Here is a 23485-nt window from a genome sequence, read left to right on the forward strand (position 1 = left end):
CCACACTTTGTTGGCATCTCTATTTCTTTCAGGTCTCAGCTGAAAACATTCGTTTTACCTGTGCCTCATAATTTTTCCCTCTGCTGTTATTTACAATATCAGTGTAACACCAGGATATAAGTCTGTGCAGCATTTTGGGATACAACTTGCTTGAAAGATGATGTACTAAATAAAACTGTGTTTTATGTCTGCTCAGAGAACTATATCCTGGGTATCCCCCTCACATATCTATAAATCATTTACCACATAAATGACTGATTCCGTTTGATACCGATTTTTGTTTCATTTACTGTTTTTTTAGGTTGCTTTATTTCTGTTGCATCACAAACAGTAAATTACCAGAAAAATGTGATGTTTGAAATTTTACTAGATACAGCAAGGTGCCATCTGCTTTAGAGAGAACAATTTTCCAATATCATGCGTAGGCATTCTCATTAATGTGCTTTATCTACAGGAAGGAAATAGATTTATTTAGCCATGTTCTGTGAAAGCCGTGTCCAGAAAGACAGTAGAAAAAACAGTGAATACCAAGGAAAGGAGAGGTTCTTATTCAGGATGCATTTACCCACCTGAGCGACCTCAGTAAACAGAAATGAATGATTTACCTTAGAAATGATACTCATGTGAACAAGGCAAATTTCAGATACAGCCACATGCATTCTGATTATCTGAAGCTTTTCTAGCACTTTTTCTAACATCATTTGAAGTTCAGAACAAAAGAGAAAATCTTTTATGTTTTTTTTAATTAAATATGTAGTGTTTAGTAAGTGACTTAAAGTCTTACTTTTCTTCTTGTACTTGTGCAGGCATCTCTCCTTCTTTTCCAATTAAAACCAAAACAAAGGGCATGCTTAACCATCAAATTATTAATTAAAAAGTAATAGTCAGTAAATGCTAAGGGAGGAAACTTCAGCTAGTTTGGCTAGATTACAAGAATTTATTTATAAGTTTTTTATTCACTGTTTAATAAAAAATTGCAATTTTTGTAAAAAACATGCCATGTAAAACACTGATATAGACAGGTTATACAGTATGTAATACTGATATATGCTAATTATAAAATTAAACAAAGTGCTACGCACTTCATAATTTTGCAACTTGCTTATCAGTGTATTATAACCTTATTTCAGAACATTTAAACAAAACACTGAGAGTAAAATTATTCTCTGCTCAGCACAAACCATTATTCTCTCTATCAAAAATGAACCACCATGACAAGGAAGAAAAATGCCAAGCTTGGGCAAGCTCTTATACTGCTATCATTTATATCATGGTTTTGGGCCAAAACTTAAAAAAAATTAACAAATAATAATTAAAAAAAACGTGGTTCAGAAGACCAAGAAGGCTTATACTGCAGTATTTCAAGGGGGCCTAGAGGAAAGGCTGGAGGTACTCATTATCAGTGAGTAGAGTGTTAGGACAAAGGGGAATGGTTTTAAACTAAAGGAGAGGAGATTTAGGTTAGATGTTAGGAGAAAATTGTTTACTCAGAGGGTGGTGAGTCCCTGTCACAGGCTGCCCCAAAAAACTGTGTGTGCTCCATCCGTGGAGATATTCAAGGCCAGGTTGGATGGGGCCCTTGGGCAGCCTGAGCTGGGTGGCAGCCCTGCCCACAGCAGGGGCTTGGAATTGGATGATCTTTAAGGTCCCTTCCAACCCAAACCATTCTATGATTCTATGGATTCAAACTTAGAACGTTTTGTCAAACATATTTAACACGCTAGCTTTCTTACAAGGTACGCCTTCGTGTCACTCTCAGACCTCCCAGACTCCTTCCATTTACACTTGATACAAAAGACAGCTACTGCTGCACGTCTCATCTTCACGCTTGTGTAGTGTCTTCGTAATAGTCTAGCTGTCATTGCGTTTATGTACATTTCACAGTGGATCATAAGAAAAGCAGTGTGTCACTTCTATCCCCACAAACATGGGAAATAAAACTGACAAAAAACAGGGTAGGTTCCTTCTTGATATATTATTTCAACAGTGCATTGCTAATTCTCTTCTCCTTTCAAAATGATAAATTTTTAACTACTGTGTCATTTGGCACATAACCTTGCTAATGGTAAGGACGGTAAGAATTTCAGATGGCATTTACAGTTGCTACCCTATTTCCACATTAGGTCTTGATATGTATACATGAAATACCAGAGATTTGATTCCTGTTGCATTTCTAAGCAGTCCAGATTCCCACAGTACTAACAAGCTGTTTGTATAGATATGGTTCATATTTTGTGGTTTTCTGAGAAGTGTTGTAAAATGTTTGCAAAATGATGCATCGCTTCTTTATTATTGCACAGTTTGAGATAACTTCATGTGCATGAGGACAACGTTTTACAGCTATTGCTTGAGTTTTTTGGAGAATTTTGAAAATTTTGAAAGGTTTTTTTTATTATTATTATTTCTCTGTGGTGAATAGTAACAGCAGAAACACTATGCTTGAATGTCTCATTGCTTCTGCATCTGATAACATCTGGGCATCCGGATAAAGATGAAAGGTGTAATTTTGGGTATACAAGTTTATTCAAAATTAATTTTAACTTGCAGCATGGACAGGCAATGATTTAAAAAGCAGTTCTTAGTAACTGACTTTACTAGTCTTTATAACTGACAGTATCGTCAGAATTAGAGAAACAGAGAAAAAGAAAGGGATGCAGCACAGTAAATATCCTCTGTGTTGTTCTCTCAGTGAGTAATGTGGTGTAAGAGGGCCTTGAGGGTCAGTAATGCCATTAGAATTCTTCTGTATTGATACCCAGCATTGGTGTGCAAAATGTACAGATATCTAATCCCTAATTCCCATGTTTCCAGCATTTACGGGTTCTGCTGACTGCTGTGTCTATTTGCTTCTAGAAATTAAATGATTTGGGTCCCGGCTGTGTAACCATAACCCACATGAGCAGCTTTACATCTGCTGGGTTGCTTATCTAAGTTGAATGCATATTTGAATATGAGACCTTTTAAATAAAAAAGTAAGTGAATGTGTTCAGGAACCTGGTTCAGATAATATTATTCTATACTTGCAGCAACTTAGAATTAGCTCTTAGACAAGTGGCATAGGTATGCAGGTTGATTTCTTCCTAGATAAATTTAAAAAATGCAGGTGAAACAGAAATTCTCTGGAAATCCTCTCTCTTTCTCCCTCTGTTTCTCACCCTCTTGTTGTCCCTTTTTCTTTCTCTCCCTCCTGTTTCTTTCTCTCGCTCCCCTTCCCTGCCTCTTTTCTCTTTCCTTCACTCTCTGTTTCTCCCCCTCCCAACATGTAAAACACCAACAGTCATGCACTGTAGATTCATAAAAGGTGGGTATTTTTCTAGCTTTCTGGCAGGTAGAAGACATTGTTATGGTCTGAATACACTTATATCTGAATAAATTCCCAGGGAGGCAGAGAACCACTGACATGGTAGGTATGTAAAACCATGTAACTGACATCGAGGCCTGTTGCACTTTTGTAGCCTTATTGAACCAGTGGAGCGCTCAGTCCCCAGCGAGCCACATGTCACCAGCATCTGCATTCCTGACAAGCGCTTCCACGTGAGGTCGGGGGACACCTACGTACTTCTCCTTAGTCCTGCGTCACTAAGGCTTTATCACAGGTTTTGAAAACTGGATTTTCTATACTAAGACAACGATTTATATGCGTTGTATCAGGAGTAGTGGGAGGAGTCGTTAGAATGTAAGGTCTTCTTCACCTGTCATAAGCATCTCTTAAAATGTGATAATTATTGTGCTTGAACCTGATAGGAAATTTCTTCTTCTCATTTTCACATTATACAGACACTAAATAATTCTAAAATGTGTGTAGTGTATTGTGACGTTGCTGTAATTTCTCTGAAGTTTATCTTCGACATGACATATCCCACCCCCCCTTCTTTTCTCCCTTCTTCTGTCAGTTAGCTTATTCTTGATTGGAAGTCCTGCTCAGCAAGAGATCTGTTTCTCCTGCCCTGGTTCAAATATAATAGCAGTCAAGTCACACTGAACACAAAATCCAAGCCAGATAAGTGAAATGATAGAAGAGAATATAACAATGCTTTGACTGTCCTGCAAAATAAAATAAAGTAAATCAGATAGAGTGAAGTCCAATAAACTTTTCCGTAATTCTGTCAGAGAATTCTGTCTCAGCATTGTTGACTAGAGAGCTTTTATCTAGATGGCAGTAGGGTGAAGATTGAAGAACTTTAAATAATATGTAGGATTCTCTGGAAAACTTAGATAAAATGTACGAAATGTCTCTCTGTATGTGTATGTGCATGTTTGCAATTATTTCAAACTCTGAAACTGTCATCTGGGGTTATCACTCTCTGACAGGGAACCTGACCCAACTAACATGCTTTGCAGTACATGCCCATATTCCTCAAGCATTGGCTAACACATGGTCTTCTTGAAGTGAATTTGAAATTCCACTGCAAGGCTTGAGAGAAACTATTGTGGTTTATAGCATCATCAGTAACTTCAGATGAAAACAGGTCTTTATGGAAATCAATCTTCCTTAGAGAGCTATGTACAGTACAAAGTGCTTAAAAATACTAAGTGAATGGTGCTTTTACTGTTCTGACATGGGCCCAGTCAGTACTTGCTTATGGATGGTTATGCTATAGGAGGGTGTGCTGTAGCCTTATCTCTTATTGCTCACATTAGAAAACAAAGAAAAAGGTGGGTGAGCAGTGAGGCCAATGGCAGAAAGACTAGTCTATTGCTTTATCCTCTCATAATTCCTACATGTAGTTTATATCACTTCTTTCCAAACCTTACCTGACCTGCTGTTCTGACAATGCAGCTTCATTCTTTCTCTCCCCGTGTTATTTCCCCTCCTAGAACATCACTTAGGGAGAAAGCCCAGCACTGACCTAAAAATACTAGTCTTCTCTAAAAGGTGGTGCAGTAATGCAGTAATTACTGCAGTGCCTACATTGTCTTCTTTGTGTGAACCTAAATTCAGTATCTTTCTTTCCTTGAGATCATTGAGAAGGCAAGCAAAGGACACTGCAATACTGCATGTTCTGACCTACAGCTGCTGCTGTTTGCTGTGTCCTTGCTGCTACATTTGTACCACGATATAACTGTTTAAACATGCTCACACTGCTGTGATGTTCCTATGGCGAATCGTGCATAGTAATTTGATTTGATTAATGGATTTTAGAAGGTGTGGTCCCTTCCTTCAAGCTCATGTGGATTGAGACCACCATGTTATAGGTAACCTTGCCTGTTTAGCTCCACCAAATTGAATTAATTACTCTGCAGTTCACTTTAAAAAAAAAAAAAAAAAAAAACCGTAAAAAATAATTCCATGAGTTGATCACATAACAACACTAATGTTGCCCTCCTAAAGACTTGGCAGCAGTCTTTTCTTGCAAAGAAAACTGCAAGACATAAAAGAATGTTTTGAATAACTTAAAAACAGTAACTCCATTTATGCTTACAAATGGTAACTCCATTGACTGTGAATATTACAGATCCCTCTACAGGTTTGACCTTACTGTTCTGTGTGAGCAAAGTTGACACCAGCTTGCAGGCTTCAGTTCCCATTTGCCTTTTTCAAAACTGCAGGAATATGGCCTTGTATCCATATGAGATCATCCGTGTTACTATCACGTTTGTTCCAGGCTCAGTTGGTCTGTCTGTGAATAGTGAAACAGAGAGTCTGACTTCCTTCACAAAACTGTTCAAACAGTTTCATGTCAGATGTTACCAGCACTGAGGCTCTGATTGCTGAGATGTACTTGGTCATTTCTTTTGTACACCATGATACTTTCCCTTTACTCCATAGTGCAATTCACAGTGCATCTGGCCCTATATGAGCATTTTTATTTGAATGCAGGCTGCTGTCCAGACTATTCCTTGTTTTGCTTTGAAATAGACTTTTATGATTAATTTAGGATCTGAATTGTAATCTGTTAAATTTCTGGGGTTTAGAAATGTGTATTCAGGATTGCGTTTCCATGTAAGATATACCTATAAATGGGTTAAAAAAAAAAAAAATTGTTCATTTTATTTTAATAATGTATTTTAGTTTCTCAGTAGAGTGCCATAATAAATTGAGTAAAAAATATTTGCATTGTAACTGTGGCCTGAGGAGTTTCATACACCACCGTAACTTTGTCAGTCCTTTGCTTTTGATATACAAAATCAAAACCAAGAGGCTTGTAATCCTCTGTATATTGATTTTTTATTATTAAAAAGTAAAAGTTGAAAGGCAACTCTAAACCTGCTTTATCACCCACACTTGAACCAACTTTGGATGCCATTACTAAGAGCTGGGGATTTGCCAAAGACATTAAAAGTTACTTTTTGCTTACACTTTGCCAAGCTATTCTTATGGCTCTCTTTTTTTATGAAAAAAAATTCATTTTATTTGCTTCTCAACAAATAGTTGTATTCAGAGGAGCCTCTTCTGTATTAAATCATCTGTTCTCTGGGGTAATGAGGGTGGCTTGTAAAGCTATCCAAAGAAACTTGTAAGTATGAGCACTGTTATTTCCCTCAAAGTTTTCTGTGTTACAAAGTTCAACTAAAGACAGTTCATTGGTGTCCATCTGAGGAAGTGGGATTAGTATTTTTATTTGAGAACTATTTCACATGGGAAGTTCTGAATATAATAAACATGAATGAAACAGTCACATTGTAGTATGATAAAGGTTGTTCTCTAAGAGATTGAACTAGAAAAGACATTCATTGACAGAACAGTTTATTTGTCTGTGTACTACAGAATTGACATGTTCCACTGTCCTCTACTGAAAAGAACGAGTGTGAGTTACGTTGCGGTTCTCTATCAAAGTTTGTCTTTTCAATTCTTTCATAGTTCAATTCCTATTAAATCTTATCATAGAAAAGAGTTGTTTGAATATTCATAAAGCCAGATCCACTTTACAGTAAGCTGTTTTTTCAAGGATATAGATCTTCAGGGCTCCACCAAATTCAGCCTTTCAAAATCTACAGTGCATTTTTTCCTAGTAACATGTCCATTACCATTTAAAGACAATAATCTGATGCATAGAAGGGCTGTGATTTGCCCAGAATACACAGAAGGTTCCTGGTGGGTCAAGGAATAAAGCTTCAGTTTCTTCAGTTAGTGCCATAGTCACTAGTTTGCCTACTTCCATCTCTTATCTCTAAGATCTCAATATGAAAAGACATTAAATATAAAAAAAAAGATTGCTTTTCTTTTTAGTTGGCAAATGTTTGTAGTTTATGAGATGTATTTTCAATATTTTTTGTCCAATTTTAAACTCTGTGAATAGGTATAATTTGACTCCTCAGTTTGAATTTTCAGGCATTTAGGTCATTTTGCACCTGTAGTTCAAACAGTAACTTTGAAGCTGCAAACCAAAAATAATGAAGATTTTTTGGATATGAATTATGTTCACTTCAATGCTTATGTCTGTCAAACCATACCAGGCAATTCGGCTGGAAGAATGAGAGGGTGACACAGGCTTCAGCATCACTTGACTTTGAAGAATTTAGAACTTTTATGTTTGAAGGAAGAGATTTCTGCTAAACAGAGTCAGGCCGATGAATGGCTCTTGTTAATCTCCAACATTTAGTATTCACTCACTTATTCTTCTGTCTAATCCATACTGTGTATACGTAACATATTGTCCAGCGTCCTCCTCAGGGTTAATTGCTCATGAAAAGTTTATTTGTCCTCTGCTGTTGTAGACTTGAGATTCAGGTAAAACTCCATAATGTGTGAAATTCTCTACAAATGATGAATAATTGATAAAGAAAAATAACGTCTTTAGTATAATCCTAAATGTTCAAGTTCGTCTTCAGAATTTCCTCCTGTAAGTAAAACTGACAGAGCTGTCTTGCTAACACAGTGTACATTTTCAATTTCTTAGTGCTTTCTTGCTTACCTCAACCTTTACCACATGCTGATCTATGTCCATACAAAGTATTATTTAGCTTTGTGAATCAAGTTTAGATCAAAGGTATATACTTCCATTTAAATGTAAAAGATCTCCAGCAAAGATGAATAATACCTATGTAAATAATACTTCTTAATGAACTAAGTTCTCTGCGAGTAACTCAGTGTCTCTAGAGACTGTTTGAAGAAAGCTGATAAAACCCAAAATGTGCAAAAACAAAAGCTGCCAAGTAAATTGATTTTTTTAAAGACCCTAACTAGAATGAATAGCTGTATTTCTCCGCTCTAATTTCTTAGCTGGCACTTAATTTCATTCTGTTATTTTGTTATTTTTCAAGAGTTTATTTGTAAAAAAAAAAGAATCAGTTAAATCAGCCTCACAGTTTGTCTCAAAAACAGCCATTTCCTTTAGGAAATACATATAAAGGTTAATGTTGTATCAGGGCACACTTTTGCCTGCACAGAAGCCAGGTATTAGTCCTTTATTTGGTGGGACAGCTCCAAACTGTCTATTACAAGTCGATAACAGCAGGTCTCTCTTATGCAGGCTTTCTGTGCTATTAGCTAAGGTCAGAGGCCAAAAATCTCCCAAATCAAAGAGAAATACTAATGATTTAGAAATACTTTTTTTTTTTTTTTTTTCAAATGGTGCTGTACACGACAATAACAGTATTCTGTGTCTTTAAGCATTTTAAACCATCTGCTGCCTAGCACTTTACCATCAGCCACATTAGGTTTCCCTTTCCTTCAACTTAGAGAGAAAATAACATACTTGGAGGGAGGGTGGAGGATTACTGCAGCACTTCCATTTATTTCTGCGGTGGATACCCTGCTGAAAGTTGCATTGACTGAACACAGGACAGACACAAAGATCAATCTTAGTGGGACCAAAACCCTTGAGGTAGTGCTTACTCAAAATCGATCAGTCTTTTTAGTTATCCGTGGCAGTGATGGCTGTTACATTTTCTTACCGTTCCAGTACAACCTTTTCTTCCAGCCTATACTAAGAGCATGTCCAGAGGTGCTGTCAGATGTTCCGTATAAACCACTGTTATTCTAAGTAATGTTGGTAATTCTGTTGTATCTCGGTGTGCCTATTCATTCTGAATATTACACTAAAATAATACAGAAAAATAAACGTACATTTTAGTATGATTGAGAGGTTTTCAGTGTTAGAATAACCTACTGAATTTCACAAAATAATCACAAGTTGGAGAATACTGACATTTCTTTTCCTTGCACAGCAGCTTAAGCAGGCTCATATTGTTTCCTTTTGGGAATCATAATTCTGTTCCAGTTTGCATCTTCTCCTCCTGGCATTTAATCAGAAGCTCGTGTTGAACATATTTTAGGATGTTTATAAAATGACAAGATTTGCTAAATTAGAAGGTATGTAAAATATAAGACATAATCAAATACATATTAAATATGTGAATGCAGAACTATATTACATTAATGCATATATCATTCTTGAATGTATGCATAATAAAGTACATCCTCAAGGCTGTTAAAATGCATTACAATGTAAACTTATTGCAGGATGCAGGCATGACATGCCCATTGTTATATACCGTTTTTCTGCAAGCTGTGGCAGACAGTTTTGTCTGAGTAACTGAAAGAGCATCTCACTTCACGAATCATCCATTTGTCTGGAAAGCAGAGAAATACCCATGTTCTAGGAGTTAAATGTCTGGCCTGAGGGAGATGGTTCAATTTCTGCTCAAGTTATTGGTGAGAGGAAGTTCATGTGCTGTGACTGCACCAAGCTTGAGGACAAGAAATCCGAAGTCCAAGTCACAATCAGAATCACACTCATTATTAAATTTCTGCAATTAATGTGATTTCTGGCAATCCAAAACTAGAATAACAGGACTTTGCAAAACTAGAATAAAAGGCCTACACTGGAACTGCATTGTCCCTGTTACACTGTTTGCAACAGGACAGTGGTTCCTGTGGCTGTTAAGCAATTATTTTGCCAAGATGGCTTGTAGGAAGAAGCGTTAAGTAAAAGCCAGATTTTTTTTTACTGTATAATTTCTGTTCTTATATACCGCACTGAAGTCTAGATGTTTTTTGCTTCTGAACACTGGCTATATTTGTGCTTTCTGTTAAAGTCATCAAGGTGTTGTTGGTGAAATAAGTAATCAAGGTCAACAAGAAGTCAACTTTCTTTTTCAAAGCAGAGCAAAGCTGGTTTTGGTGTTGTCCTGTCTTAGCTTTGTCTTGAAAATGAAAGATGTCAGGAAGCTGGTATTTGCCATTTTTTCCATCCTCTCCTAAGGTGAAAATACCTCAATCCATGGAGGGTGAATTAAACTTGAAATTTTTTTTTAACTCTCTCTCTATTGAACTCTAATTACACCAAGGAGGTGACCCAGTGCACAGGCACTGTAGAAAAGAGTAGGCAATGTGATAATTTATTTTATTTTATTTTTAAAATCAATACATTGATGGAGGTGCTGGCTGCCAGATTCTGCCCTGGCTTCTGCTCCGAGCAGTCCTCTTGGAGTCACTAGAATTGGTCAGGGCAGACATGATCCAAATTATTAATCCTCTTTGATACTGTTCTGAATTGCATCGATTCTGGTTTTATGGGCACTGCTGCTGTTCTAACTTCAGTTTGTATTTTTCTGCTAAAAAAAATACCTTTGTGGATGTGGTCAGAAACAATGGAAATTGTGGAATTTGGCACAGCAGTGAATGTGAGTTTGTTTGGAAAACATCATTGCCTCATCTATCAACTGTTAAATTAGCAGAAGAGTTCTCAGGAGGTGATCATGGAATTACTAGTAGTGTAGCTTTCTGTATTTCTCTGTTTTACTGCCCTTAGGCTTACCACTTCAGAGCCTTCCACCACCACACTGTGTCCCATGCACTTCTAAATATATCGCCAAAAACATTAAACATGTGTATACTAATTGTGATCAGGCTAAAATTCAAGTGCTGTGCTTGTGGGACATTTTTTTTATCAGAAGCTGTATTTTAAGTGATGACACACAGTAATTTGTTCATTCTTCTGTCAATGTAATTTACAAGGCAACGACAGATAAACATAGCTATACAAGATTCATTTACAGTGACACAATGGCAGATACACAGAGCAGAACCCTGCCTATGAGATAAAGTGGACTGAGTGACTTATGCAGTAATTAGGGGATAATTGTCATTAACCTCGCAAACAGTAGTTTACCCATATTGTTTAAAAGGCTCCAGGATGCATAATGACAAGGTAATCTGTCAAAGCGCTAGGGGGAAATATTAATAAGATTTGTGCAAGCCTGGATAGAAAATATGCAGAAAGCGGCCACATTAAGCTAATTGGTGGATGAATATACACTTGTAAAAGTGCTTCTAATGGCACGTTTGCTGCTCTCCAAATGACTACTGTTAATGTGGAGAAGTGGGCTGCCTAGAAAGTCAGGACTGCTGGGACAAGAGGGTATTAAGACATGCAGGCACAGTTATTATTACTTCGTACACTGTAATATAATTCTCCCACTTTCTTTTGCATTTCAGTGCATGTAATATGTGCACTTCATGTATCGCAGCATTTTGTATGTTTCAGTGACCTCTGCCTTTTTTTGTATCAGTTCTGCACTTCCTCCTTTCTGCATCAGATAGTCATCTACGTTACATGTGCTTTTCTTGGTGTAAATTTTTTAGGTAAACAATGAAAAAACAAACAAAAAAAAGGCCTCATTAAGATTGTGTCATATATATTGCAAGTAATAATGCGTAATCCCCTAATGAATACTAATTGTGGAAATCAATCTCCTGGTTCTGCTGCCATTCAAATACCCAGCATATAGTTTACAGATGAATCCCTTTATTGAGGCACAACTTGGTTTTCAATCAGAAAACCAAGCTTGCAATTAAATCCAACTATTGGCAATTTTACTCCGGTGATAAAACACTGAAAAACTTCTTAATTCATTGGAATGGCACTGGTTAGGCAGATCTCTTACTGATTTCTTTAGAACTTTTACTTACAAGTCAAGTAAGAATAACATTTTGTTGCTTGAATTTTCCAGCTAGGGTTATGGCTTTAGTGCGCTGAGATTTAAAGTGAGAAAAGGTCTCTCAGATAATCTTATTTGACTTGACTAATAGAAATCTTTCTCTGCTTTTGGTGCAGTTGCATGTTGCATGGAACAGCTGCAGGGATGTAAGACATGATGAATTGTTTGTATTATCACATTGTGATAATTGAAGAAAGTCTTGGCTGAAGAAAACTTGGATGTCTCTTGTGACCATATATATAGCAAGTAAAATAATTCATTGTTGCTCTTTGTGAGTGCTTCTTTTTTCCCATAAAACTTACATCATTCTTTCAGTGTGGTGAAACTGAGGCATAGAAGAGAGATTTAAGTAGCCAGTGAAAGGCAAGATTTCCTATATAGCTTACCAGAATGTGCAACTATATATGCAGAAATTCAAGAAGGTGCAAACATAGATCAGTCATGGCTATGGTTGTGTGCAAGGTGGTTATTTTCTATCCATGTGGCTTGCCAAAATTACACCTGGAATTATTTCTGTGTTTTGATCCTTTCCTGTCCCTATGTGTCTATACTCTGAAGAGTCCCCACAACAGCTCATACACTCTAAAATTTTTTACTTCATGCACAGTGCACTTGGTGATCTCATTGCCTTTAGAAGCCATGTATCTCTTTTTCCCTCCCACCAACAGGACAGCTGTAAATCAAATTTCACTGACATCATAGGAGTTATACCACTCTAAAATTTCAAAAAGCAAGAAGAGAATTGAGTTCTGACAGTGCTTAGATTGTTCTCTGAGTGTGGACAGAGGTTTCCTGTGAAAAAACTTGTTAAGTACCCAGTTGCAAAGATGCTTGATGCAGTTTCTATGATTAAATGAAGCTGAAACTGCTGTGATTAAATATGTTGTAACCCCACAGTGATCTATCATAGTTTTAAAAATAAAAATGCTGTACACATTTTTATCCAGAAAAAAAAGTGATCATCTTGTGAATTATGCATTCTTATCTGGTCTGTAATCAAGAGCATTCCTTAACAAAGTGAATATTTTATCAAAAGTCAAACAATATGTTTTAAAAATCAGAAGCATTTAAAACTAATGCCCTTGCATCCTAGTAGTTTTACTGGAGTCAAAGAGGTGCATATACTTTTAGGAGGAGCAGGAAAGAGTTCAACAGAATTATTCCTTTTTGTGAAAAAGGTAAGAGGCTTTTTTCCTGACCCCCAATTCACATGGGTACTTTCTTGTTGGTGTTTGACAGAGTAGTGTCTGAATGTAGAACAATGCTCTGAACTTCTCTGTAGTCAAGTTTGGTGGGTTGGTTTTGGTTTTTTTTGGTTGTGTTTTCTTTTCTAAGCTTGGTGAACCTAAAAAATGAAAAAGGATTGTAAGAAATAAGGAATTTTAGTCCCTGAAGGGTGCGGTGTGTTGGGGATCCAGTCTTTTGATACCACTCCCTATAAGCCAGTCCAGAACCAGAGCTCTAGCAGGTTGCTTGTGCAGGGAGCTGTGCTCCTGGCATGTGTCTTGAGGAAGAGATATAAAACAGAGGACCTGCATACTTTTGGTCAGTAAAGACCCGGTAGGCCATTTAGCAAGAGCGTGGGTGGTTAACGGCGGTGTCCTGGCTAGGTTTCAGCTGCGGTTATTGCATTCCACCTCCTTACGTTCCATCTGCAGTTTCAGCAGGACATGGTGTTCCTCACTTTCACTCTGAAACTGTTGAGCAGCGCTCCTGTGCATCGTTACACAGCCGCTGGGCTCCACCATGGTGGTATGTCCCTATGTATATTCAAACAGATTTGGCTCAATGTAGTGTTTCAGGGCTGAGTTAATTCAAAATTACTTTCCAGCATGGTCAGTGGAATTATTCTGGATTTGAAGTACAATTACTCTAGATTTAAAGTGCAGCCGGATTTCAACTCAGTGTCTACGATATCAATTAGTAAAAATTTGCAAAGGTCTTTGGTCAAAATGCAAAGGTTTTTGATGTTCCATGCATAAGGAGACATGAAGCATAAAACCCAGAGTTAAGCACTGTTAATATCTGGCAGCAAAGGTAAGTACAAGCACACATGTAATTATGAGTAAATAGTATCTCCTTCGTGTTAGTTTTCATTTGTACGCACAATGCTGGTGTCATTTTCACTTGATACTTCAGGAAAAGAGTGACTTTTCTCCCTCTGCTGCAACTGGCATTCTCATGCATGGCCTGTTTTTTTGGGAGAAAGAAAACAACTCCAGTAGGTGAGGGAAAGGGGTGTCTGAAGGGAAGAATATCTATCGCTTTTGATTTTTCTAGCACAGAGGAGACTGCAGTGAAGCCAAAAGATAAAGATTTCCATTATTGACTGAGAACTCAGTAGAGCTGCACTGTGTTCATTCCTGCTGCAGCAGAATAACTCAAGGAGAGGACTGCTGACACTTAAACATGAGTTTGTTCATATGGTTTCAGTTGGAGCAGGGGGGCTGGTGGGAGACAGACAAGTAGTGACAAATGAGGGAAAAATAATTTGACAATGGCTCATTGCAGGCTGGTGTGTTAAATTTTATATCAGTTGCACATCTATAATCACAGCGAGCAAGTATGCACACTTTCTTTGTGTGTTTACAGGAGCAAAGGTGGGCTAGGTTCAACATGGAAAAAACACCTATCAGGAAAATGAGTATGTGAACAGTCATACAGAGAGCCAAATACAGGGCTTACTTCTGCTGCATTGAAGTCAGAGGGTTGGCCAGAACAAGCCAGCGTGGTTGCACATTTCCACTCCCATCCCTACAGATGTAAGCGGGTGTGCTGCTACACAGCTTTGGTTGCTTTTGCCCCAGGAGCAGTAGGACTACCCATAGCGTAACAGCTTGAAATTTAATTGGGAAGCAAAGAGATGCTCCTGGGAAATTCAGCCAAACAAAAACAACAAACCCTAAATCATGGAAATTGTGTAGGCTTTTCTTTATTAGAAACAAATGTTGATTTTTTTTCTTCTGTCTACACCCTAATTAAAACCATCCTTTGCAATTATGGTATGACCAAATGAATGTCTTTCAGTCTGCTTTTCAATTGTTACAGCTGCATTCAAAATGTTTTTTAGAGATCAAGCTAGAAAATTTATAGCTCTTTAAGAAGGGCTCATAGAAGAAAGTGATATTTTAAACACCAAGCTTGCTTATTTAGTTAATCAAATACATATCCAAGTAATATTTTGCATTGTGGATACTTAATAACTGATATGCATAAAAACCAACAGTTTATGATGCATATGCAAAAATTTTAAAATACAAAAGCTGGCATTGTGTTTTTCTTTATAATTTTGAGCACAAAAGCTTTGCTTATGAAGCAATTGAAGAGTTTTTTAATCCTCCAAGTAATCTCAACTCTTCTCTAATTCTCACTATGAATTCAGCCAGCAGCATATATACACTTTATTTTACCTATGCCAAGAAGTTAATTAGTAAGATAAAAGTAGAACTGCAAAAAGTCTGTGATGTGTATGTATATATATATATGTGTGTGTGTATGCCTGTGTATAAATTTGGTTAAACACAGTACAGGGTTGATACAGCTTCTTACACAGAGAGTTTAAAAAACTGATTTTGTAACCAAAGTTCAAGGCTTACAATGTATGTTTATGGTGTATGTTTCTGTAGACCATCCTTATTTTCTAAGTAAGCAGTTTTTAAATTGCAAGGTTTTCAAGATAAATTGAAAGCTTAACATTTGTAAAACCTAAAGGCCCTCAAGAAATGAAGAATCTTCTTCATAGTCCTCGTCAATTAAGCCCTTACAAATTAAAGTGAATTTTGTGCCCATCTTCTGCTTTAGCATGTTTGTATCATCCAAGATAGTCATCTTGACGCCCATCACTTGTTCTGTCTGACGCAGAAGTTTAATACAAGATGTACCCTAACATATCTCTTTGTAACACGTGCAGCAAAAAATGAGGCAGCTTCAGGATATTTAACTATGCCTTTGCTGCTTACATTTAATGTAGTTTGTGTGTATATGAATCTTTATCTATAAAAATAATACACATATACATGTGTAGAAGAGGAAGAATCAAGTGTGTGTTTAGATTAAGAAAAACATCCAAGGTTATGTTTTGCATCATTGGAGGTTAGATTTTATATGATACAGGGATTAATTTTTTTTCTCTGTTCAAAACTGAGAGACAGCTACCCACACATGTAAAATACAATTAAGAAAACAAGGCTGTATGGGTGAAGAAGGAAGAACTCAGGCTTACTTGTCTACTGCCTGGTGTAAAGCTGTATGCACACAGTGGTATCTCTCCGTTCACTGACTTCGCTGTACACATTGTCACAGGAGGCTTGGCTTAATCAGTTGTGAGCTGAAAAAAGTAATATAAATTGGAACCTTTTGTCATGGAATATTTAAATGTGGATATGATTTAATGGCTTTGGGGAAAAAATTTAGCATGAGAGATTGTAAGAAACAAGAAATCGATTATATGTAAGAAAGGACTTGAACTTCTAATCAAGTATTACCATATACAGAGAGATCCCTAGCTAGTTATAGCTTAATTCAAAGTGGATAATGGTTAGATTTTTTGTTAATTTTAAGTTTTATCAAAAAATGACATTCCTATTCATTCTTTATCTAGGTTTGCATAGTACATACTTAAAATGATTTATGGAAAACCATCACTATGTAAATATTGAAGCATATGCCATACAGTATCCATAGGTTGTATGTTTTCTAAGAAGCATGGGCATCTGTGCAATATCTTTTTACTTTGGCTGGGGAAATAAAAATGATTGCTGTGAATTAACCGGGTATAGCTTGATGCAACCAGTAGGCAGAGAATGTTTAAGGCCAGCTCTCTGAGACCTTGCTGTTTATGTGACAGTGAAAGTAACCCCCTTGATAATCAAGTACTCGACAGCCAAATTTTGTAATCAGTGGCACTTAGCAACAGCTGAACGTCTGTCCTTCTTCGCTGCATACCCAAAATGTTCTGTCATTGGCTAAATGGGATGGAAGAGGGTGGCATCTCATGGACAGGTAGGGCATGTAGCTAAATGCCAGCATCTCTGACTTCTGCTGTGGAATACTTCCCCGAAAGCATTCACAGAGCCCCAGTGTTTGGGCATTGTCTCCCTGCTCAGTCTACAAAGAAAGCTAGATCTATAGCCATCAGATGGGAAACTGTGTGAAGTAACCTTCTGCCCATGTGTGGCAGTTACAGGTCTGTTACAGGACCCATACCTACTATTCCCATGAGTTATTCTCATACGGGCTGTATCTAATTTTTATTTACTTAAGTATCTGTTTTTATAAAACATCCATCTGCTACATAAGCCTGTGAGTGATTTACAAATTAAAGCAAAAACAAAACAAATTACTACCAGTAGTACATTACAAAGCAGCCTGCAGCTGGCTGCAGTCAGGGGTTCTAATTCAATACATGCAAGCAGTGTAAATTAGACAATGTTATTTCCATCTTCAAGTTACAATTAGAAGCAGTAAATACTTGTAGCTTCAGATTGGGAATGTGTGTGCATAAGTGTTTTCACAGGTGACTGTTTTTTTAGTTTCACATAAGAATTGCTCAAAAGCAGAACCAGTATGGCTAGGTTCTATGGAAGTAGCAGCAGAAGTCGATGCAAGGAAATTTAGGTGGCATTCACGGGGAGAGTAATCAAAGCAAGTTGGGGGAAGTGGGCAAAATATAATCTTAGAGTTTTCAAAAGTAAACCCGTTCTCTGTGTTGTTTATTTTTCTGTTGGGTGTTTGTGGGGTATTATTCTTGTTGGTTTTGTGTTCCGGATGATTTTTACTAAATAGCAGACTGTCTCTAAAATGCTCCTCCATCTGACTGGTAGAACAGGGGGAGCATAACAATTACGGATGTCCACGGTGCTTAAAGGTATTTAAAGGTGTGAACGCTTCATGACTAATACTTCAGACCAGGACCAGCATCTGCATGATGGCATTTCTTTCATTTCTGTGTAAATGCATGCTGGATAGTTTCTGCTTAGAGATTGGTTCTGGTGCTCTACATCTCCATCAATGCAGTGAGAATTCTTCTAAGGATATTCTGTAATTATTTACTGTTGACAGTTTCATAATCTTGTAATGTTTCATTGTGATCTACTGTGCGTGGAACCTTTCAAAACATTCTGCATTGGCATGCAAGGTTCTGAAATATACATGGCATCAACCTTCACCATTAACTCTGGATTTAGAAAGGTGACACGCATCAGAGCTGAAATAGTAATAATAATAATAAAAGCAGATTTAATCAAATAAATATATTTGGGGCTAATGGCATTTTCCAGTGCTCTAGAAGGAAGTTTCTGGGGAGGGTAGGAAAGAATCAATACTCCGAAAACTGAAAATAAACAAATAAATAAATAAAGATCGCAAAAACTGAGAGATATTTGCTAGCTTCATAATCAAATAAGAACTGGTGGTTTTTGCAGTAATGTGTAGACCAGAATGTTTGAATGGGTTCTGAAGCTGAGAGTCAAGATTTAAAAAGATCAGAGACAGTACAGAGGGGTATCTTTGCAAGGATTTCAAACTGTTTAATGCATGAGGAAGCACTGGAATAATTCTGATTTGATGGCATGCAACAGTGCTTGTTGGTTATAGTTATCATGCTGATGTTATGTCCAGAACTTGCCCAAAAGGAAAGATGCCAATAAAATGATGTATTCATTATATAAGTATTTTAATATCTTTTTATCAATACATGGTGGAATGGATTGCCTGACATTACATTGCAGAATTTTTAAGTCTTACCTTCAGGCAAATCTCATGCTTACTAGCAAAAATGAAAGTGTGAAATGCTTTTTAATGTATATTTAACAACAGATAGTCTAGTGATTACTGATGTGTATTCTCTCTGGATTTTTCCCTTGGTATCAGAAGGCAGTGTTAAGAGACAACATTTTTACACATTTATACTATCTATGTCCATCAGATGCTTACTTTTTACATATTTTTAACTGTCATTTATAGCAAAAAAGTCATCCTTTAAGTCTAAGCCATATCAAGATTTCAAGTCTACAATCAATTGTCAGTTATGCTTTAAACAATTTCTCTATTTCTGCCTTTTGATGTAAGTTTATAATGAATGTGTTTTTCAGTATTGCTGTCACAAAAAAATAAAAATTAAAAAAAAAAAAGGAGGAAGATACTAGTATTACGTGCTATTTTTGAGACTGCTTGCCTTGCATCGGAATTTCTTGTGAGGTGGTCCATAAGTGATTTAAGCTGTATGTTTACTTATATTTGAAAAGCAAATCTATCAAATTCATTTGCTTAGCTCTTTCTTCTAGTGACACCATTAAACATCAATTAAGATACAATTTTCCTTTTTGTACAATGGAGTGAACAGCAACAAATGTATACCAAACATTTGCGTAGTGTATAGATTGCTGCTTTTAAAATATCAAAGGCATTTCAGATCACAGAGCCCCAGTGTTCTACATTTTGTTTGCTCTGACATTATTTAACTCAATCTTTTTCTCTAACTGTGACTGTAATTATGGTATTTGCATGGCTGAAAAAGTTTGCTTTTTTGGTTGAGTTTTGTTAACACTGATTGCATGTTGTTTTTTGAGCTTAGTATTTCATGTGCAGGCAGCAGAGCACCTTCTATTGAATTCAATAATTATGCAGAATCAATAAGTTTTTTCTTTGTGTTTGTCTTTGTTGTTTCTTTGATATGGCCTCTAGGATGCTGCAGGCAAGGTGCTGGACCGCTGGGCCATAATGTCCAGGGAAGAAGAGATCATTACCCTTCAGCAGTTCCTGAGATTTGGAGAAACCAAATCCATTGTGGAGCTGATGGCAATTCAAGAAAAAGAAGGGCAGGCTGTGGCTGTGCCATCTTCAAAGACAGATTCAGATATAAGGACTTTTATTGAAAGCAATAATCGCACCAGGAGCCCAAGTCTCCTTGCTCACCTGGAGAATAGCAACCCTTCCAGCATTCATCATTTTGAAAACATCCCGAATAGTCTTGCATTCCTGCTACCGTTCCAATACATAAATCCAGTCTCTGCTCCACTGTTGGGGCTGCCTCCAAATGGCCTCCTGCTGGAACAGCCAGCAATGAGGCTCCGTGAACCAAGCCTTACAGCTCAAAATGAATATAATGAGAGCAGTGAATCTGAAGTTTCGCCCACACCTTTCAAGAACGAGCAGACGTCCAGCAGGAATGCTTTGACCAGCATCACAAATGTTGAACCCAAAACTGAGCCACCCTGTGTCTCTCCTGTTCAGACACCTACGCCTGTCAATGATTTATCGAAAACAGAACATACTAAAAGTTCATTCCGCATTCACAGAATGAGGAGAATGGGGTCTGCCTCTAGAAAAGGAAGAGTGTTTTGTAATGCATGTGGCAAAACTTTCTATGACAAAGGTACACTTAAAATCCACTACAATGCCGTTCACCTGAAAATCAAGCACCGGTGCACTATCGAGGGCTGCAACATGGTCTTCAGCTCTCTCAGAAGCCGCAATCGTCACAGTGCTAACCCTAACCCCCGCCTCCACATGCCTATGCTAAGAAATAACCGAGACAAAGATCTAATTCGTGCTACATCAGGTGCTGCCACCCCAGTCATAGCGAGTACAAAATCCAACCTAACTTTAACGAGCCCTGGGCGTCCGCCAATGGGATTTACCACTCCTCCTCTAGATCCTGTACTACAGAATCCTCTTCCCAGTCAGCTGGTGTTTCCGGCTTTAAAGACTGTTCAACCCGTTCCTCCTTTTTACAGAAATTTACTTACTCCTGGAGAAATGGTGAGTCCTCCAACTTCCCTTCCTACCAGTCCAATAATACCAGCAGCAAGTGGCATGGAGCAGCATCCCCCTCCTCCTTCAGAGTCATCAGTACCATCAGTGCTGATGCCCACCTCAGAGCCTAATGCTGACCTTGCCCCTAAGAAGAAGCCAAGGAAGTCAAGCATGCCAGTTAAAATAGAAAAGGAAGTTATTGATACTGCCGATGAATTTGATGATGAAGATGAAGAGGTGAATGACAGCAGCACAATGGTAAATGACATTGGTCATGACAATCACTGCCATTCTCAGGAAGAAATGAGCCCAGGCTTGTCTGTGAAAGACTTCTCCAAAACTGACAGAAGCAGATGCATTTCCAGACCAGATATAAGAAGGGCAGACAGTATGACATCAGAAGACCAGGAGCACGAGAGAGACTATGAAAATGAGTCTGAGTCATCAGAGCCCAAACTGTGTGAAGAATCCATGGAAGGTGATGACCGCCTCCATGAACCTGTTGAAAAATCTATGATGCACAGTGACAGACCAGATGAAAACCACAATGACTCTTCTAACCAGGATGTCATCAAGGTGAAGGAAGAGTATACAGACCCTACATATGATATGTTCTACATGAGCCAATATGGACTGTACAATGGAGGAAGTGCCAGTATGGCTGCCCTTCATGAAAGCTTTGCTTCCACATTCAACTATAACAGCCCTCAGAAATTCTCCCCAGAAGGTGAAATGTGCTCAAGCCCAGACCCCAAGATCTGCTACGTGTGCAAGAAGAGTTTCAAGAGTTCCTACAGTGTGAAGCTTCACTACAGAAACGTTCATTTAAAAGAGATGCATGTCTGCACAGTGGCTGGCTGTAATGCTGCGTTCCCATCACGGAGAAGCAGAGACAGGTCAGTAAATATTAATTGATTTTCTACATTATTAAGTGTGTTGAATTATGTACGAATAGGTAGTTTAGGGTACATAAAGAAAGAGAGAGATGCACAGTAATGACAAGTGACAATCGTGTTCCCATGACATTGAGACAGTTTCATCACTTCAGGATTTTCATTGTTGCTTGGCATTCAGAATAGTATATATTTGCCATCCTCTTAAGTGACTGGCAAGATAATAAATGTCACTGTTCTTTCAGTGTACCTAAGAACATGTGTTTAGAAGCTGCAGTTCATTACATTTATTTTTTTTCTCCTTGCAGCTTTTAAATCAAGAAAAGCTTCTATTAAATATATAGTAAATAATACGCAATAGAAATGTCTTCATGCATGCTCATCAAACCACAGAAGTAGGAAGGAGGGAAAAGGATGGATGGGTAGTTGGATGAATGGATGGAGAGAGAGAATGGAAGGACTGTAATAAAAGAATGATTTCCATCCCTGTAGGATCATATAAAAGAAAACATGAAACATAAAAGAATACTTTTGCTTTTCTTCAATTTTTAAAACTAGCTGCTACATTGTAGCAAGAACAAGTAAATAGGTAGAAAATATTTTTCTCTTTAGAGGGATGCATACACCTCTCTATGCACCATGGTTGTTTAGTCCACTTTCTTTTCTTCCCAACTTATGGGAATTAAGCACACTCAGAGAGCAGAGACTAGACCTCTACATTTTTTTAAGATCTTCAAGGGTATATTCAGATGACATCATGTCCTAACTATGCTGCATCAGTACTGAAACAGTTGGGCTTAAACAAAACCAGCTGGTCCTTTAACTTTTGGGGTTTTTTTGGTTGTGTGATGTTTTTTGTTTTGTTGTTGTTGTTGTTTTTTAATATACACTATTCTTTTCCAATCCTGAGGAAAATGTAATATGAATGGAATTTATCAATGTGGTAGAATAACACAGTTATTTCATAGCTGTAGTTAAAAGCTCTCACATGTGATGATGATCATATGTCACATAACAAAATCACCCTGGTTCATGGAGTGATAGTGAGACTGAGTCCTCTGCTTTCCTTTATTTGTGTTTCATATTTTTGCATTATGTTGTAAAAATTCAACAGACACAGGAATGAAATTAAGCCTCACTAAACATCTTACACAGCTCCTTTATTTTTACCATATGAATTGATGGGATTTGAAAGTGAATGTATCATGTCATACATATCTCCTGGTCCACCAAGCAGAATAGGAACAAACATTAGAAAACAAGCTCAAAACAGATAAAAAGGACCATCTAGGAAGTTTGGTTTAGAGTAGGATGAAGCCATGAACATGAAGAAGGCAAAAATAAATTAAGGCTAAGTATAGTAAAGATGTATCTGTTCTAACAAAGAGGTAACTGTGGTGACACACATAAACTATCACTGAGAAATAGAAGTTTAGAATAGAACATATTGAAAATATTTTGTGAACTGTGTAGGAAATACTACTATTAAGCTTATTGAAAGTAATTATAAAAATCTATGATTCAGGAACTGAAAAAGCATGCTGCATATTTAAACATAAATTTAGTATTTGCTTATTATTTTGAGTTGTATAAAATGCAAAGCCATCTTTCTATCATTCCACAGTAGCATCCAGAATATGTTTCATTTATTTGTTACACTCAGAACAACAAAAATTCCTAGGCATATTACAACTTAAATTGCAAAGATTTAAGAGTGGTCATGGATTTCAAAAATATGAAGAAGTGGTACAGTTTATGTGCCCATTCTGGCCAGATTTTTTTTCCATATACATTACCACTCCCAATTTGCAAATTTTTCTGGAACTACCTTGAAAGAATCAAGTAAAACTGTCATAGTTCTTGTTAATTCTTTTAGAGATTTGAGAGAGAAATATCTATATTCTTTTTTGCAAACTGCTTAATCACCCAAAGGCTTTTCCATGCAATTTTTT

At 37.2% G+C, this 23485-nt stretch overlaps 1 protein-coding gene across 6 annotated transcripts in view; it reads left to right on the plus strand.

The window, feature by feature from the left end:
• The window catches only part of BNC2 (basonuclin zinc finger protein 2), a 341707-nt gene that overhangs the window by 293520 nt on the left and 24702 nt on the right, over positions 1-23485 (plus strand). For all 6 annotated transcript variants that reach the window (XM_090132613.1, XM_090132612.1, XM_031609950.2 and 3 more), the window contains one exon: positions 19570-21536. In XM_090132613.1, coding sequence (XP_089988739.1) covers positions 19570-21536 — 1967 coding nt within the window. The remainder of the gene's footprint in view (positions 1-19569; positions 21537-23485) is intronic.

Source organism: Phasianus colchicus, chromosome Z (genome assembly GCF_987193195.1).
Source record: "Phasianus colchicus chromosome Z, bPhaCol1.hap1.1, whole genome shotgun sequence".
NCBI classification, from domain to species: Eukaryota; Metazoa; Chordata; class Aves; order Galliformes; family Phasianidae; genus Phasianus; species Phasianus colchicus.